This window comes from Scatophagus argus, chromosome 9 (assembly GCF_020382885.2).
Source record: "Scatophagus argus isolate fScaArg1 chromosome 9, fScaArg1.pri, whole genome shotgun sequence".
NCBI classification, from domain to species: Eukaryota; Metazoa; Chordata; class Actinopteri; family Scatophagidae; genus Scatophagus; species Scatophagus argus.
Genome location: NC_058501.1, coordinates 4,547,670 through 4,567,537, shown reverse-complemented (window position 1 = coordinate 4,567,537; position 19,868 = coordinate 4,547,670). Strand labels below are relative to the sequence as shown.

The window sequence follows — 19,868 nt, the reverse complement described above, 5'->3', positions numbered from 1 at the left end:
TGTTCTCTGTAATCTGCTAGTCCTTTGGTGTTCAGTCAGTTACTGAACACTGGAAGACATTGTTTCATAAGACTTCCATAGCTTGATGCTTTTGACTCAAGTCAAAATATTTCCTTTTTTCTTCTCTCCGACCCCCTGCTGAGACCTCTCTGAGCTCAGTACATGACCCTTGTTGTATCACTCCAAAAAAACAAGGGCCTGGACCTAAAATGAGTCATTGTTGCTTTCCTCTTCATGTGAAAAGTGAAAAAGTGATGTGATCCATCTACTTCTGCTCTATTGCAATATATTGCCACTTGTTTAAAGGAAATTCCTCAAACAGGTGGAGCTGCATTGGAAACAACTGTTATGACTTCACCCTATTTGGCAGATTTTGTCATCTTTTAAAGAAACCACAATTTTAAGACTCAGTAATGCACCACACTAAATGTACATGCTTTTTTTGTGGCGTGTCATTTGTCTAGTACCCAAGTTCAACATGTGAGCCCACAGGAACCAATCCAAGCCCTTTGAAAAGAAAGTACAGTTACATAGAACTCTTAATATAAGTATCTAAACATTTATATATACAAAAATGTAGTGCAGAACAAATTATTCTGTGTTGTATCATTGCGTAATTAAACATATATTTATGTAAACTAGTCCTGTATATTGACAAGAATCTGGCGATACAATGCATATCATGATACATGAGTTATGGTTATATATGTTGTGATGTTCTTCTGTCTAATTTTAGGAAAACTGTCGTCCTGTAATGAACAAACCACATTATGCATAAAATCTGGGTTAGAAAAAGCGAAGTAGCCAAAGAAAGAAAAAAGTAGACTTTTTGCTGGATTCTTTGGATGCATAAATTAAAAAAAAAAAAAAAAAAAAGATTTAAAAAAATGAACAGCAACTCCACAAACCTGTGCATGTGAACTATTAACTAAAGCTCAGGTGTTTTTGAGAATCAGTACATCATCACAAAAAAGTAGTATTGGGATATTTAGGTGTATTTTCTTACACCCATATATATGGACAAATTGCAGAGAGCTGTACCCATTGTACTTCTATTTGCCATTATATTTGTTTGTTAAGGTAAACTGTGACTGATTTGTAGTAGCAGTTAGTTCCCTCAGGATTGCGTTGAATTAAACAGCAGGTTGTATAAAGAAAATAAGTATGGGTCCATTCTAATAGTGCAGTGATCAGTATCTCACTGCATAGTGCTTAGTCAAACTTTCCACTTTCCACCCTCGTTTGTTGAAAAGTCTGTGATGTCTTGGCTTTTTTGGAAGATCTGGCCCTCTGTCATTCATTTACACTGGAAAACGGTGGGAATCAAACACCAGTACTGCTTTCAGTATTATTTGGAATATTGCTGTTTTTCACACATGCTGGCAAAGCCCTCATCTGCCAAAAACAAAGTTTGTCAGTAAACTGTAAAGTGAGATGTTTGTGTTAGTCTTGGATCTAAAGCTGTTGTGAGAATGTGTGTGTGTGTGTGTGTGTGTGAGAGAGAGAGAGAGAGAGAGAGATGCATGGATACACGAGTGTTCAGGCCTGACAGAGTAAGATATTTTTATGTTTACTTGTGTTTGTGTGTGTGTGTATGTGAGAGAAAAAGAGAGAGAGATGTTTGTTTTCATGTTAGGACCGAACCCTGCCTTCATCAACACTGACTGTTATCCAGGAGGCATCTCACTGTTTCCATTATGACAATCAGAACTGCTAATGCTAATGTAAATTAAAAAGCTTCCAGTTTCTTTGTGCCGCTGGGTGTGAGCCGACACACTCTAACAGATGATCTGGGATTTTTGGTTTGTTTTTCAGTTTTTGCTGTTTTTTTGGCACGTCTTCCAAATTGCACAGCAGAGGATAACAGGAGGATGAAAGAGAGTGAGGGCCTGACATGCTGTAGATAGCAAAGAATACTCTTGAGTCATAAATTTGCGATGAGATGGCTTGTACCTCAGTGCCGCTGAGCCACACGTCACCTGTCGACTAGAGTTGCAGAGGGACAAGGACAAAGCTGGAACTGGGTTCCCTAAGTGGCTGCATCTGTCTGACAGATGTTGTTATATTGGGTTACTTCAGATAAAAATGATTGTCGAAAATGTTAATTAAAACCTCAAACAATTTGCACTTTGTTTACTCAAATCTGCATAACTGCACAGTGACACAATACTCAGTGCTGCTGCCCTGCTCTGATTTTCACCAGCTTTCATCCATCTTTGATGTGTTGACTTTGATAAACACAGTTGAAACTGTGTGTGCAGTGCAATGGAAAAAGAAATGAAGTTCAGAGACAGCTGATCTAATATGAAAGCTAATCCCCTCCCACTCACTTTGCTTTCAAAAGACCCTGCTATTTATAGTGACTGCTCCTATTTTGTACATACTAGTACTTTTCAAAAGGGGATTTGTAATAGTAGTTCTTTGATTTGTTTACAGTGCCACCAGAAATAGAGATTATGTGCAGTGAAGTGTCTTGTCATGGGTATTGTTTTCCCCCAATTACCAGCGCCTTGAAACAGAGCCACCGCTGCTTTCAGTATAGTTTAAGTGGACACAAATAAAAAATCTTGGGATCAGGACCACTAGTGTTTATTGACATGCATTGGATCATTCATCCCAAGTCTGGCTTCAAACTATCTGAAATACTGTTTGTTGTTAAGGCCCAAAAAGCAAAACAGCGTGTATGTCTGTTCTGAACAAGACAAGCAATAAACTCTCATAAAACTCATGCTGTCATCATGTGCAGCAATAGTTTCATTCAGCTCCTCATATGTCATATTTGAGTGCTTTCTGAAATACCTGAGAAGTTTAAGATCGTCTGTGTAGATCTCATTATTGGCTGTGGTTTTTTTCTTTTTCATGTGAACTTTCTTCTTTTTTTTACCTGAGAACACACTGAAATGGCATGTGACATGACATGTGAAGTAACGCCTGTAAGAAAGTTCACATGCCACCCAATGCCCACAAAGAGGATCTTTTGTTGTACGGACAAGGTATTTTAACGCAAATGTCAGAAGTTTTCTTGCTGAATAACATGTTTATCTCACCCAGTTGTTTCTTTCTTTTTCTTTTTTTTTAAGCATTCTTACAGATCTTTGTCACAACACATGCTGCTGTTTTCCCCGAGGGCTTCTTCAAATAGTGTTTCCAGATTTGTTGCCATGGAAAGGAGACAAACTGTCTCCAATTATACTGACTGATCGCTAGTGACAATGGATGTATCTGCTGACTTTTAGCCTTAGCTGCACCGCCTCCATCACTCAGCACTCCGGCCTCTTCAGTCCACTCCATGCCCCAGAAAATGGATACCTTGAAATTTTTTTCAAAGATAAAGGTTAGGATTCCCGTTGGTTAGATTGAGCGTTTGAGCTGCTGCAATAAGTCAGTGGAATGACCCCCGTGGGAGTGGCTGTACATGAGAGATGTAAGACAGAAGAATGTAGTATTACTACTGCTACAGTATGTACCACTACTGTTGCTGCTGTTGTTGCTCTGCTGATCTTCAATGGCAGGCTTAGATTGATTGGCCACATCCTGAGCAGACCTCAGGATGATGTTAGTGTGCAAGGAGAAACGAAGAGAGAGGAGGGTGGAAGGGACGAGTTGTGAAAAGAAGGGAAGCAGGAGGGTGATGGAGATAAAGAGGTGGAGGGAGAGAAGAAATGGCAACATAGTGGCAGAAATGTGAAGGAGGATAAAAGAATTCCTTGGAAATAAAACAGGATCAGACAAAGAGTAAAACAGGGATTGAGCAAGTAGTAGGAGAAGCAGAATTAAAGAGCAGATGAGGACAACACGTTCGTAAACTGTCGGACGAAGGCAGAATGAGATGTACAGAAAGAAAGGGGATGTAATACAGGACAGAAGGGGAAAATCAGAAGACAGGCAGACTGCTACATGTGAGCAGTAACTCCAGTCCCTTCAGTATATGCCATAACACTCACCCCACCCCACCCTGTCTTCATCAGCATACATCCATAGCTGCAATGGGGTGAAGACCCTGTCGTCCTCCCCCCTCATCCGTGGAACATCTGGGGCTCTGTACCTGGTCACGGCAGCCCCCCACCCCCACCCCTCTGCCAGGGGACAAGATGGAGAGAGAGGGGATTAGGTTGACAGTGAGGTGTGTTACCAGATCCTGTGTTAATGAAAAGCAAGTGGTAGCCCCGCATTCCTCTCCCCGTCACCACTCCCCAAGGTAGGGGGGCATTTATAGTTCAATGAAAGAAAGGAGGGAGACGGGCAAGAGAGAGAGAACATATGTCTTAAGGTCCACAAAACGAGACCCTGCCTAATCTCTCAGCTCTCCGTCAGACTGCCCATAGAATGCCCTCGACTTCCCAAGAACACACATATATAGTTATCGACAGCCCCTGTTACAAGTACACACTTTCTCATATGCATACAAAGCTTTCTTTGCCTGTCCTTTGCCTCTGTGGAGCCCCCCTTTCTTCACACTGATTTACTCCGGCACGCTTGTAAAGGGAAACTTCTGTTCGTGGAACAAAGTGAAAGCTACCCATTATTTATTTATGTCTCTGAAATTTTTTAACTTTTATTTTGTTTCCCTGGCCAATCTTTGAATTACGATCATGTCAGTTTGTTTACTCTGCTGAAAGAACGGCACTCGTTTCCATTTATCATATTATTTCTGTTTCAATAGTCAGGGAGAAGCAGAGCTAAGCAAAGCCAAAACTTGTAAAGAGATTTATGTTTGGAAATGCATGTTAACCCTACTCATAAATTGTTTTCAATGCATTAATAATAGAGATATATCACAGGGAAGACCCAGGGGAAAAAGATTGTCCAGCAAGGTATTTGTTGACACCCATGGCTGCTGGGTCAAGATGAAGATGCAGTCTCATGCAGTCTTGGTCCACTCCTCTTCAAGACTGTATGAAGTTACACAAATTACAGCAAGAACCATCTGCCCTAACTTTTTGCCCGTGTCATGTCCAATTTCACCTTTTTTTCTGTATTGATCAGGAGTGTGTGATGCCTTTAACATAATCATAATCCAGTCATAATCCAGAACAGAAGTATGGGCAAACACAATCATAGGTCATCTAAGGTCACATGGTTCCATAATAAAGAAGCCTGTCCCTATTCAGTAGGGGTTTTAAGAAGCTCTCTCCTAGCAACAATGTGCTTTATTTTATCCATTACTGCACATTAGTTTGCGTGGCTAATGTAAGACATAACATTGGACTGGTGTTGCTGTTTCTTTTCTTTTCCTGCTGGGCACTGCATGTCCTACTTGCAGTACCACACAGCCACATGTACACACACACACACCACTGGAACAACCATCCAGAGAGAGAGAGACTTTTTCTTATTAAATTACATTTTAACATAACCAAAACCGAACTGAGCCTGAAGCTGTATAAAATCAGATGGCTCAAATTCGACCTAAAACCCGATAATTTGTCAGGACACAATAGACTTAGGTTGGGTAACAGAATGGCATGCTGTGAAAATTACGATCTCCCTGCTTGCCTCATTATCTAACAGTTTTAGAGTTGAATATTAGGAAATTAACGTATATATTTGCTTATGCGGTGCAACTGTCATTGAACTCATATGGTGCTCATAAACACTCATCAGTAACTGTCTTGGATGATGCACAACTCCCTGCATTGTGCCATTTTGGCCGACAGTGTCCCCTCCTATGAAACCAGTTTCCTCTAGTGTCATATAGTGGTCTTGTGGTGAGTGAAGAGTGTATTTCTGTGGTGAGTGACAGTATATTACTTCTATTACTCTCACCATCCCAGACAGTCTTTGGGGGCCTCTGTTAGTTAGGTAATGACTCCTTTAGGTTTCCTCTAATTGATACCAGTATGTCCCGGGGTATAAATCAGCCAGGCAGTGGTCAGATAACGACTGCCAGGGAGAAACCGACACGGTAAATCAATCTCTCCGATCTTATCTAATCTTACCCAACTGTTGCCAGAGATGTATTTCATTTAAGGAAGATTTCCATCCACCCTGTTCTCCACCACCCATTTAGTTCCTTGAGTGTCATGGGTTGTATTTTGTATCCTGCTGAGGATGTGCTTGTGTGCTCTGTTTTATTGGCAGGTCTATTGTGAGAGTAGGAGATTTACGCAGGTGTATATTTCTGTGTGTGTGATCCAAATTCTAAATAGTTTTTCCAAACCTCGTAGACTAATCCCCTAACTGATCACATACAAGCCCCATGTATGTGTGTATTAGTGTATATATGGACTGTATGTGTGGTATTAGTGTATATGTGTATATGGAATTTTTTTTTTTGGACTGGACTCTTTGAATGAGGTCCATAGATTAGTACTGAGGGGCTTGCAGAGTTCAGGAAAGTATAAAATGTTGTTGTTGAGTGTGTTTTTGCCATTTTCATATGCCAGGATCTGTTTCATTCAGCTCCATCTGTACCAGTTTTCTAAATCCCTAGCTAGGGTTGTTACATTTTCAGCCCTTCATTACATGATTGTCGTCGGCAAGTTCATCTTCAGCTTTGTTTATTATGTATTTTGCCACACTTTTATCTGTTGTCCATTAACTCCACTGTCTGCCTGCCTGTGCGTCTCCATGTGTGTATGTGTGGGTTTGGGTGCGTGTTTTCCATATGGGGCACGCTCACAGTGATCAGTGACACGACCTAGTGTTCATGTTCATCCTCATACTAGTATGTCGTGTGTGCACGTGTATCTCTGTTAATGTGCTTGTCTCTTAAGGCGTAGAGCTGTATTACATAGTGATTGGATGATAACTGTCAGTCCATTGGCCTCTGATATCTATTATCCCTGTTAACGCGAAGGTCAGCACTCTCTAGAAGTGCTGCTCTTTTATTTTCATGCCATAATTAAGTCATCTCATGTGCCATCTCTCTCTCTTTCTATCTCTATCTCTATCGACGGCTCCTTCTTTTTTTGCCTCCATCTTTCTCTCTTCCTTGTTGTCTTTCAGCTGTTGTGGTTTTCCACATCATCTGTAAATATGTTCCATACTCTATGCGGGCAATACACAGTCATACAGGTACCGCCCACCTCATCCTCCATTACTTTCCTACCTCCTTTTTTTTTTTCTTAACATTCCTTCCGCTCCTCCCTGCTTATGGCAGTACTTCACAGCTCAGCAGTGTCATGTCTTTGGCCTGTCTGGCTGACACACCTCTGGAGACAAACGTACGTAGCTGTAATGTGGTCATAAAGGGAAGAAACAGCACTGGAGAGAGCACGGAGAAATGTGCGTCTTGACTGTTATTCAGTCTGGATGGAAGAATGGAGTTAGAGATGAAGAAAGAAAGGGATTCCCCCTCATTAAACCCATTCCCAATTAGGGTGATTATTAAGAGTGCTGACTGCTTCTGTTGGCTTTAACACCAGGATGCTGCGGTCAGCTGGTCTGTAAATGACGCAGGGAGAGACAGGAGAGAATGCTTTGATACACATTATGTGTGTGTACAAAAGTATATGGGTGCATGCGTGTTTCCCCTTGTTCATGTGGGTGTGCTTGGTTGTTGTTGTTTTTTTAACACATGTTGCAGGCATTTTTCTTTATCATTTAAGTGTATCTGCAGCTATGTTCCTATGTCTGTCTTTATACGTGTGTGTGTATGAAAGATTCTCCATTTAACAAGCCAGTTTGGGAGTTCCCTTGCACTGTCTAATAAATCTCTAGCATGAAAATAAACCCGATGTCCACAGTTCAGTAAGTAATCTCTAACAGCTCTTTCTGCACTACAACACCAGAAAATATTAGCAGGTAAACTGCCAACTTGTATCAACAGTGTCTTTCCTGAGAAATGAGTCATCCCAGTGTAATATTTCCCCCAGAATGATTTATACAAGAGAAATTGTCTTTCACTTGAACCCCCCTGTTGTGTTATTGGGCTCTAATGTTGAATAAGATGTTCCTTAGTAGGTTTACCAAGTCTGAAAAGATGTGAGTGTGCTTGTGTGTCATATCTTGATCATATCATAAGTCACTTTCTCTCTCACACACCCTCTGGTTTTGTGTCTCACTCTCTCCCTACCTCCACGAAATCCATTTCTCTCCTCATTTATCACCTCCACCCCAACTCCTTTTCCATCTCTTCCATATATTCGGCTTTACCCCAAGTGAACCAAGCACACCGTAGTCTTTCCTCAAAGGACTGGTATAAAAATAATTTTCACACTATTTGACCAACATGCGGTATTTAAAACATGAAGTCACTGGTATTATATAACCTCTGGGTGACACATGGTTACTCCTTGTGTTGTAAAGAAACCAGTGTTGAAAACCCTCATCACTTTTGCAGTATTGCGTTTTTGACAGTGGCAATCAATTATTAATCATCAATCAATTATTCTGTGCTACTGTTGAAATTTTAAGGGTCAAACGATTAAATAATAGGAACTTTAATACATAACTTGGACTGAAACAGGTGTGCCGCTGATTTCTCTTACTTTCCCAGAGTTAGAGCCAGGCAGACTGGAGTGAGAATTTCTCAAGTTAAAAGGTATGTTTAAAGAGCCGCTTCTCAGGGCATTATTAGTCACCCAGGGTTGAGGTTTCCAAATGGGCTGCTGCTGCTGGAGCTCTAACTGACCAGATCAGCCCTCCCATGTCATTGACTAGCAGAAGGGGCTTCAGTCAGCTGATTTATGGGACCAAAAATCCAAGTTTGGGACAGCTTGTGACCACAGTGACACATCTCTGTTTTAATGGAAAAGACAGAGAATGCTGTCCTTATTAAGTTGGGGTTTTTGCTACTTTTAGTTTTTTCTGGATGAGTGGATATTTGGCCCCTCTGTCTGGATCCCATCAGAGTTTTCTTACTGTCATCATGTCTGCTAAACCCTTTAGTTTACCAAATCACAGAAACACTGAGTGAACTTGAACTTGAATCTGTACAGGATCAAATTGATCCCAGAACACCTCTTTTCAAGGAAACACACGGGAGTCAAATCTGCTTTTTCTAATTAACTCATGTTGTGCATTTTTATTCTCCGATACTGAAAATTTCTCTAAAGTTTGTCAACTTATACCCTGACAAATTAAAAACTTCCTCTAGCATGTACTAGTTCACTTGAATTGAACTTGTTAGTTTTTATTGGTCAGCATCAAACATAAAGGCAAAGTCAGAGTATGCACATTATTGTTAAAGAGCAGTAATCATCTTCTGCTCTTTCAGAGAGCCAAGTGTTTATGTTAATAACATCAAATGAGTACAGTAGTTTGGAAGCTGGTGATGTGGTTGGTATAATTGGTTGGTATAATTGTGCAGTATGTTTTGCTTTGATATCACATAGCCAGACTGATTGTACAGAAAAGCACAGAGGCAAGCATTCCTGCAGCTGGATTTTGAGGTTGAAGTGGTTGTGCATTTCGGTTTCATGTGGCTTAGTTGCACCTATATCAATGAATTGGGTTATTCTTCTTATGTTATTAGAGATGTCCGTTTTTCATTTTGTAACTAGTATTTATTGTAAACATCCTTTCTGTCTGTTTGAACCCTCTTTTGTCTTTTTTTTCCAGTGTATAATCAATTAATTAGCAAGCGCTCCTACATTTTTCTTCATCATAGTCCAAACTTTTGTGATTTTTTTTGTGATTTTGTCATTTGCCTTCCGTTTTCCCTCTGTGGTTCCACCCTGTGCTCTACGTGCCATTCATGGCCTCTCCTTCTGTCTTTTTAGACACAGTTCAGGCTGCATCTGTGCAGCTGGATTTCCAAGACATGTCGGTGAGGACAGGACTGAAGGACCGTAGCCGCCTCCTGCTGGGGCCGTTCTCTTGTAGCGCTTCCCTGGAGGCTCGGTGGTGTCGGCATAGCGGCAGCCCTGGACCTGAGCCCGGCCCCCCTAAACTGCTGTTGGACCTGAAAGGAGGCCTGCTGCAGGTTTGTATACCCATGACATCAATTCAGCATCCTCAATCTCAAGAGGTCAGGGTCAGATCAGCACCTCTGCACCTGGTTAGAATTGAGTGTCTTGCTCAAGGACACTTAAATTCTTAGGGCTTGAGCAAGGCTCCTCGGATTCAAGAAAAGGAGTTAATCATGTGGCGCTGCTGCTGCCCAATTAAATGTCACCTCAGTTTGAGTGCTTTTGGTTTCCAAATTGAGTCCAATACTGTTCCTAAGGTGACACGCACAGGCACAGCTGATCACACTCCTCTTAATTGTGCTGTTCCTCTTTAACCCCACCATGACTTCTGTCCTCTTTACAGTTGAAACGATGACAGTCGGAACTACATGCTGTAATTTCACTGTAGATTTGAGTCACAACTGTTGCTTAAGTGGTGTGGCTGTTTTTTTTTTGGGGGGGGGGGTATGTTATGTGTGCCTTTTTTCCTTTGAGGAGTTACATAATATCCACATTAAAAAGTCCCTTTTCATTATGACTAACTGAAAGCATTATTAGTATTATTCCACAATACTTTCTCAGGGGGAACCCCCTACCCCTTACCCATTTTTCAATGATTCCCTCAGTGCTTTTATTGCGTGCCCATGAACAGAAACATGACTCGCAAGTCAACACTTAATACGTAACCGTACATTTCCCTCAGTAAATATTGGCGTTTGTGGTGTTTTAATCAAGTGCTGTACAAAAACCACCAGAATTCCTTCCGATTTCTTCTTCTCATGCTCTCGTTCCAAAAACCTGGAAAAAAAATCCCCAATTTTTCCTGTTTTTAGAGCTCAGTCATAACCCGCCCTTGCAAGCTAGTGAGTAGCGGGCAAGCAGGCAGGCAGCTCCATGTGTGAAGAGTTTTTGACTCAGAGATTCCTGTTCCTTAGTCCAAACCCCAGGCAGTACCGCTTTGATGGAGCACGGGAAGGGGAATGCCACGGGTAAGAGGATGGATGTAAGGTTGTGTTGGGTAATGTTAGAAAGGATGTGAAGGGGTGATGACGAGGGTAACCCTGGCTGATTTTCTGTTTTGGAAAAAAAAATGTTGAATAATTGTTGACGTAGGTATTTGTGCATCAGCTGTGAGTCTGAGAATGTCTAGATTTTTTTTTCATATCGCAGTTTGTTTTTTAACTTTCTTCATTTCCTCTAGATCCTTATCTTTCAGTTCATATACCCCACAACTTGACATTCACTGTTCGCCTCTGTCTCCACTCGTTCCCCATCCCACGCTCTTTACTTACTATTTTCTCCGAGTCATCTTACCCCCTCTGCTTCTGTCTTTACAGGTCTTCTGGGGCCAGGAACATCTGAGCTGCTTGAAACTGGTGGAGGAGCACCTACAGGGGTACCTAAACCTCCAGAAAGGGGATTCAGCTGATAGCTGTTCCAAGGGCTTGACCTGTCACGCCCAGCCACCTCCCTCTCCTGGCTCCCCCTCTCCTCGGACCGAGCACAGCTCAGATGACTTGCGCACAGGACATTTTCAGTACCTCCAGGACTCAGGTGAATGTTTATGCAGTGCATCCTGATCTCATGCACAGGTGACAAGCGACAATAGTGTTGCCAGACTTAAATGCACAGTGTGTAATTTCTGCCATTAGGGGTCATGGAAGTTGTTGTCCTCAACTAACATTGCCGATGAAATTTTATCTGATGTGACACAGGCAGAAATGTTCACAGTGGAGGTAATGTCAATACATCTTCAGCAGTAGCACAGACTGAAAAGATCCATATCTGTTTGCTTTATCGGCACGCATTCACATCGGTCATCACAAAAGGGCTAAAGTGCTGTTTTAAGAGTGTTATCTAGAACTCAGTAGGAAGTAAATATACTTCGTGGAAATACATTTTTCATGCTTATTTCTTGACAAGGTTTTTAAAATACATGGAACGTGTGGCAAGCACTTGTCCCTCAAGCCATTGGGTGTAGAGTAACAGGTCAGTCATTCATGTCCCATAGGAGTGAATTTGTACTAACTAAAAAAAGAGCATCTGTGCCAAAGTGAGATGTCACTTAAGATACACATCACCTTAAATCAAAGTCAGATCAAAGCCCTCTGTAGAAAGACGTTTCATCGGACATGTCTGCCTGGTTCCACTCTGAGTAACATGTTGTTTATTCCCCCTCTTTGTGCTTTGTGTGTTCTATCCTCTGCGTGTACACACACGCACACACACACACACACACACACACACACACACACACACACATTATACACAGAGGATCAAACTTCTCTCTGGCTGTAGACCAGCCGTCCACTCTGTCAGCTGTGGTTGAGTCTTTGTTTGTTGCACTGTTCCACTGGTCTTTGATGCATTTAATATGCTGGCTGAAGCAGGAGAACGTACAGTAGTGAACTAGAACAGAGAGCACAATCTGCCGGCAACATGTTGTCAACAGCCTGAGAAAACCGGGCCCCGGAGTACACAGTACAGAGAGTGGCCACCCGGGGCCTGAGACAAGGATGGATGGGATAGATGGACAGAGGAGCAGATGAAAGATGGATGGAGAGAAGGAGTCCCTCTCTTTGTCTCGCACTTTCGCTAAGTCCGAACTGGCTTGAATGAAAGAAAAACCTCATGAAAGTGTCTGTTTTTTCTTTAATCCACCCTTTTTTTTTTCAGAAGACCAATATGTTGTTCACCTTCAAGTGGGCAGCTCATTGCTTCACATAAAGGGAAAAATTAGCCACAGACAGATTTTGCTGCCCCTTGAAATTTGCAGAGACTGAGTGTTTGTACCCCCAGAGGCCAAACAAAGCAGCAGTTCTCTGCATGAATGTTTTTTTCAAATAAACATTTTTCCAAAGGACTTGAATCCCAAACAGCAGCCACAACTCAAGTCAAACATCACTCAGAAGTTCCTGTGTTATCCAGCTTTTGCAGGTGCTTGGCATGGTTTAATCAGTGGTTGTTTACTCAAGAGAAAAAATGTTTACTGGGTTGCTTTGTTTATATATTGCGTCTTACGCATATAAACTTTGCGAAAGCATGGAAACATCTACATTCCTATTTTAGAAGAAATTGTTTTGGAGAGTTCGGATTCCATAGTAGGAACTCTAAAAACATCACAGCACCAAAGATGTATGCAAGTCATAGGTTACCACATGGTGAATTTCATAATGAAAATACTAATACACCATCATGCATCTCATGTTGTTTTCAACCTCTGTGTCTTTCTTTTCTTCCATTAGCATCTGAAAATGTTCAAACAGGCCAGTTGAGCCTTTAAACTTTGTGTAGTCGTACGTTTTATGGTACCGGAAAAGTGTGGCACAGTACACTATTAATCTGCTGTATGTTAAACTATAAAGTCCATGGATTCCTTCCATTTTGTCCTCTCCTTTCCAGTTGCATCATCTTTTATCTCTGGTGGTCAGTTATCATCTTTTCTTTGCTCCCTCTCAGCTATTCTCCTCCCCTCATTGTCTTATTCTCTTAGCCCCTCGCCATATGTTTTCCCTCTTTCTTTATGTTCCTTTAAAGCACAGCACACACTTTGCTTTTGGATCGAGTAAAGTTTTTCTGATCTTATTGTAATATCATCATTTCTTGCAGTTACCCAGAGACTGCCAGGACCCCATGAGGTGGTGTTCTACAGCGAAACAGACGATAGCCCAGGGGTGATGCTTTGGAGGTACCCTGAACCCCGAGTCCTTACCTTTGTCAGGATAACTCCTGTCCCTTTCAACACCACAGAGGACCCTGACATCAGCACTGCTGACCTGGGCGACGTCCTGCAGGTAGAGACTGACACACATATTTCTTGATCAGAAAGCAATGTGAACATGTTTTATTCCCACAACAAGTGGTAAACAAAACCCCACATTCTCTGTTTCCTCTGTCTCCAACATTATTGTGAAAATCCTTTCCCAGCATTAACAAACAACATATTGTAAATTAATACGTAAACCCAGACGAAGCAAAGAATGCTGATGCTTTAAGCCACCAAATGTTTTATCCATCACTTGTATCTGGATGTGTTGTGGTCACCTGGACTCCTGTTATTGTAGAGAAGGTGAAAGAGGAGTAAACTGAGAAGAAAATCCACACATCTCTCTCACTGCTCCCTGTTTAACATCACCTGCAATCAAAGAGAAATAAACTGTCTTCGAGTTGGGCTGCGAGCCGCTATAATTCCCATGATGTGAGTCATGAGAATTCCCATACCCCGCCTGTTATTGAATGACAGAGACCCCTGCTGTCCCTCCAAACATGTAATCCAGTGTCAGACAGCTGTGGAACTCATCCTGCATGCTCTGGTGTGAATATCCTCTTGTCTTCAACCCCAGAGGTTATAATTTGGCAGGTTGAAGCAGCTACTGGGTCTGCAGGGCCTCAGTGGGGGACAGGACATCCCACTTTTCCTCCTTTCACTCTTCCTCCACCTTTTTGTCCCCCACCTCACTTTCCAGCCTATCATCCTTGAAGGCGAGCCGGGTCCCAAATCACATTCTTTTGCATCCTCCAACTGAATTTTTCTTTAGAGATTTGTTATTTTTCAATCACATTGCCTGACACTGCCATAGCTACAGTCACTCTGAGTTTCTTTTTTTGATTATACTGTTAGGGATGGAATTTATTGTGATTGAATATACAAAACATGTTTTTCATCCTGTCAGCTAAGCTTAATTTTGTTATATTCCTGAATACATAAATGTTCCTGTTCTTTTCCTACCTATAAAAAGTTTCACACCAGTTATTGTTTTAATTTCTGTTATTTCTGATATTAAATTAAATTTAATGTAATTATAAGTAGCAAACTGTCATCAGAAGTTATACTGTGTAGCAGTAACAGAGAGTCATCCCTCCAAGGGCTGACCACTGTCATAATATATATATATATATATATTTTTATTTATTTTTTTTTTTACTCATTCCTTATGAAGTTTAGCATTTAGCACAGATATTATAATCTCGTGTTATTACATTATCTGGAAAATAAGTAGCAAGATTTTCTGACATTCCCAGCCCATTTATAAAGACTTTAACTACACTTTTTATGCCTGAGGCTACCTTCCCTCTTGCTTTCCTTTCTGCTTCTTTTTACCATCTGCAACAGAAGTTTCTCATCTTCCCATATCCTCCCTTTATCTTTATTTTTTCTGGACTCCCACAATCATTTCACCTAAAGTACAGATGTTTTCTTCTGTCTGTTTATGTCAACCCAGGAGAGACAAGATATTGGAAGGTGCCGCAGATGTCTGGCTAAGCTGCAAGGCTCCACAGCTGTAAAGGCTGTAATGAGCAAAAGCCTCTAGCTGATTGGCCACATATTGAGTTACAGTGCAGAACTGAGGGAGCTGGGGAGGAGAGGAGGGAGGGACTGAGGAAGAGGGAGCGATAGAATTGGAATATGGAGAGAGTGGTTAATGGGAGTAGACTGAGTGGGGTGCGGGGGGTATTCAGAGGGAGGTGGCATCTTCTGCAATGTTAAGTTTCTGTATAAGAGGATCTGTGTGAAAACGCACACAGCCAAGGGGAGAAAGATCTTCTCACCAGTTGATGTAATGAGGGGCAGATGAAGGGCTGACAGGAGATACAACAAGCTGGCAGGCATATTCCGCCATGTCATGTTCACATGATTCCCGTGTATTCACAATCTGTCATACACATGGACAGCAGTGTCTCAAATATCACAGAGGAGATACAGAGGAGGTGTCTGGGTCATTGATGCCTCTGTGCATCTATCTGTCTGTGCATAAATATGAATAACTGCAACCATAGACATATTTGTGTGTGTGTATGTGTACTACATAGTTCGAGATGTGGAACCAGTGGTTGATGAACATGTGGTTTCCACATCTTCTGCTCCACTCTTCGTGTCATCTGGCGTGGTCCTGTCTCTTCTGACAAGTCTGTTAAAAGGAATCAGGTGATGAGACTTCCACAGGGGAAGTGGTGAAAGGAGGAGGCTCTGAGCACCCAGCTATTACTGCAACCACTTGATGTGGGGGTGATATGCATTTGGGTCACATACTCCATGGCTGTAGAAAAATGCAATAACTGCAAAGTATTGACAGCTAAGAACACTGCGCAGAATCAGCTGGCATCTATTTGAAAGAGAAATGCGATGTGCATGCACAAGTTACTGTACCAGCCTTGAGTCATGAGTCATAGGTCAGGAGTGAGTCTCCTAATGCTGCTGCTTGTGTTTCTCGACATCCATGTAAATGCCCTGGACAGGCCTTGCAGAAGACATGTAATGTAATAGGATGACTATAGCCGTGGGCATGTTATTAAAGGCAATGTTGGTAACATTAATTAAAAACATCACTAGCAAAGTATGTATGTTAAACTGTTTCAAATCCATTGTTGAAAGCTACTCTGATGCATTTTGTCAACAGTGCTAAAAACAGTATCACGTATCATGGACTTTTTGAAAGGAGTGATTGTAAAGTAATTATAGGATACCGGATCTGTTTACTGATATGTTACACAGTCCCTCTTATTACCTCATATTTTTCTCCAAATACTCACATAGCATTACACCAGTTGTGTGTGAGATGTGGGGTTGGGTTTGTGGGGGTCATTTTAACAGGACCTCTTGGTCATCAGCCAAAGTCATTGTGAACCCAGATTTAATTAATTTCAGCCCCCTGGCAGACATTTTGTTATGCTTTCTTTTCTTCAGGACTTCAAAAGTATCAATTAATTCATTATTTTTTGATTCTCCATGGACCAGAAAAAAGTCCAGCTACAGAGAACGGAAATGCAGCTATAAAAATCCAGAAAACAGTAATGGCTGTGGTTCTGTTGCACAGGAATTCCATTTACTTTGCATCTAGACTGTGCAGAGAGATCAGGAAGGAGAAAGAAGTCAGTCATAATTTCTCAGGCCTCTAAAATTACCATGTGGCCACACAGAGATGGAGGCTGAAAATTTTTGAGAAATGGAAAATGAGAGGCAAAGGGAAAGAAAAAGAAGTAAGGAGTAAATAGAGAATGATATTTAGCATTGAGCTGTCTTGTCATCCCTCTCCATCATTTTGACAGAAATGGTTTTCCAGTTTGGGACTGTTTACCAGCAGGTGGAGGCTGAAATAGATTGTATGAGGTGAACAAAATAAAATTGGGTCCAAAGTTCCCTCATCTCCCCCTTGTATTTCTCCTCCTGTTCTTTTTCCTCTCCCTCCTTTTGTCACAGCTTCCCACTACTCCCCCCCCCCCCCCCCCCCCCCCACACACACACACACACACACACATACACACACACACACACGTTTTAGATAAAGGGGTGTGTGTGTGTATGTATGTAGTGGGGGTTCTTTCTCTGAGCCATTCTGCTCGCTTGTCCCCAGAGCAGATCATATTAACATTTTATAAAATCAAGATTTCCTGCATTTAAATATTTGTGGTTTCCCAACTGGTTCCAGTATCTCGGAGGGGGAATTCAAACCTCCTTCCATTACTCAAAGTCAAATTGCTTTCTTCGCTGTTTTTACATACAGTAGAAGGAGAGCGATGTCAAAGTGATGGGAGAGCAGCTGAAAAACGACAGACCACTGACCGGGCATCCACAGTTTCCCACCTGTAGAGGGCCCAAGTAATGCAGGGATAGAGGGACAGAAAGGAAGGTGACTCATTCTCACCTTCTCACCGCTGTGTGGTCCAATTCTCTGAATCATAAGCAGGTGTCCTTACTGCTCTTTTTCCATCCCTCTTGTTCGTCTTCTACTATTTCTGCCTCTCTCTGTGGGGTTCTGAAGCCTGAGAAACAGGGAGTAAACACAGGAGCTATGATTCACCCTAACCCCAGATCAGGGGAAAAGGACAAGAAGAGACAGTTTGCTTAAGCAGAGACCAACAGCCTCAGCATATAGTCAGACAAATGTAACACATTCTGTTATCATACACAATCACATTTGCTAAAGTTAGCTTTTCTCAGTATGCAAATGTATCAAATTTGATCATCCACTCGTAGTCTGGGCAGCTGCCCAAATCCCTGACTGACTTTTTCAAACAAACATCACACCATCTGCTCCCCTGCTGTTGCTTTCGTGCATGGCACTGCGGGTTAGCCTTTCATGTACCAGCAGGGCTCTGTACTGCCATCGTGGCCCTGTTGGCCTATGACCGATATCACAAAACCTCTGTGCCCTGAGATGAACCGGGAACCATCAACTCAAACCACTGCTGCAGCTGTTTTCTCTGTCATTCTTGTTATGATAAACACAGGTCCACCATTAGTTTCAAATCCACGACGCACCCATTTTTATAGATTTTCCCCAATTAATAAAAATATGCAACCTTGTGTAGGGAGTTAGCATCTGAGGGGAGTCAGTGGGGTATTTCACTTCAGAGCAACACACTGAACCAGAGAGAGCGAGAGCGTATTTTAGCCAAGATAACTATTATTTTAGCAGGACAGAACTCAAGCAGACCTGCATTAGTCACAGCTAATGCACTATAAAAATAAGACTGTCCATGTGGTTGATTTAATCTGGAGTTTTTACACCTCATCCACTAAAACTCCAGGCCCACTTAAAAAAAAAAATTGCCATTACAAAGGCAAAAACAAAAAAAGTTAAGCATGAAGATCTCAGTGTGGGATTATTCCTGATTTTCCACACTAATTAATGTTAACGTATATTAGTCGACCTGAGACAGCATACCGGGATTCATTTTCAGAACAATTTTCATTACATCTCCTGAGTAAACATTTGCTCAAGTCGATGTCAATTCAATTTGTCGGCCGGCTGATAAGGAGTAGCTAGCAGTGGAATTTGTAGACATACAGGCATCAGTGAAATAACAGAAGACCTAATAGCAGTGTTGATATTGTTAATAAAAGTAATGGCAGACAAGGCTGTGTATGTCAGCTGCCACAGAGGGAGCTAGGGGAGTTTTCAGTTCCACAGACTTATTTAAATTTAAGCACTGATCACACCTGGGTTGATGATGGACATTGAAATCATTTCTATATGTGGTGTATTTCCTTAGCTTGCCTGCCTTTAGTTAACCTTTTGTGATTGGTTAATCAGTCTCAGAAAAGAAAATCTATTCTGAATTGTAGTTTGCAGTTTGGCAGAGGCAGGGATGGAATCTGATCTGTATATACACAATGCTGCCAACAGCCTGGATTTAAATATATTTGTATATAGTCTTGAATATTTAAACTAATTACTTAGCTTTCCAGGCTTTTGAACCACCTCTTAAATCAAACCTTGACTCACAAATTAAGATAACATTTAAGATAACCCTTCAGCTTACATTTTGCCCTGAGCTCTAGTTGTCAGACCTACTTTGTTGAGCGCTTGAAGAAAGTACGGATTGGATGCATCTAGCCAAGGGAATGTCAGCTATTCAGGGTCACATGTTGTTTATCAGATAAGGTACACACACAATCAGGCAGCAGAAACTGACACTGTCCAGACTGCATCAAGCACTCATGCATATGCATACCTGTGTATACACATATATATACACGCATATTGTCTTTCATACGTAGTTATACATAGTCTTTCTCTTGGGCACATATACACAGGTGCCTCCTGCTCTCAAAAGTCAGTTCCAGATGTCCAATAAATTTTATTTCCCTTTTTTTTTTTAACTGATTATCAATTTCATCTCCACTCTCCTGTACGGCTGGGCCTGCAAGTCAGAGGGAACATGACTCAAAGTCAACCATGTAAACGTCTTCCACTGTACCTCATATATTCATTTCTGTATGCCGTCATGTGTATAGAATATCTCAGGTAAAAAAAAAAAAAAAAAACACCCTCTGTGTTTTAGCAACGCAATTCTTGGAACTCTCTGTGGAGATTCAGTGAGTTTCCGCTCCGGTGGCTCGGTGTTGGGGTTGTGGGTGCACTGCTCTGTCAGGTACAATTATGAGAAGTTGATTCCAGGAAGACTCATGTGGCATTTCATACATGATGTAAGCTACGGTTACCTCATGCATTCCTCCCTAACAGTACAACTCCACATGTATGAATGCAGGGGCACATACACACACATTTTGTGAACAGTTTTCCAAATACA

General features: G+C 41.6%; 1 protein-coding gene across 3 annotated transcripts in view; it reads left to right on the top strand.

Moving 5' to 3' along the window:
• The window catches only part of LOC124065358 (vacuolar protein sorting-associated protein 13B-like), a 308,396-nt gene that overhangs the window by 233,857 nt on the left and 54,671 nt on the right, over positions 1 to 19,868 (top strand). For all 3 annotated transcript variants that reach the window (XM_046400672.1, XM_046400674.1, XM_046400675.1), the window contains 3 exons: positions 9,666 to 9,868; positions 11,171 to 11,387; positions 13,443 to 13,627. In XM_046400672.1, coding sequence (XP_046256628.1) covers positions 9,666 to 9,868; positions 11,171 to 11,387; positions 13,443 to 13,627 — 605 coding nt within the window. The remainder of the gene's footprint in view (positions 1 to 9,665; positions 9,869 to 11,170; positions 11,388 to 13,442; positions 13,628 to 19,868) is intronic.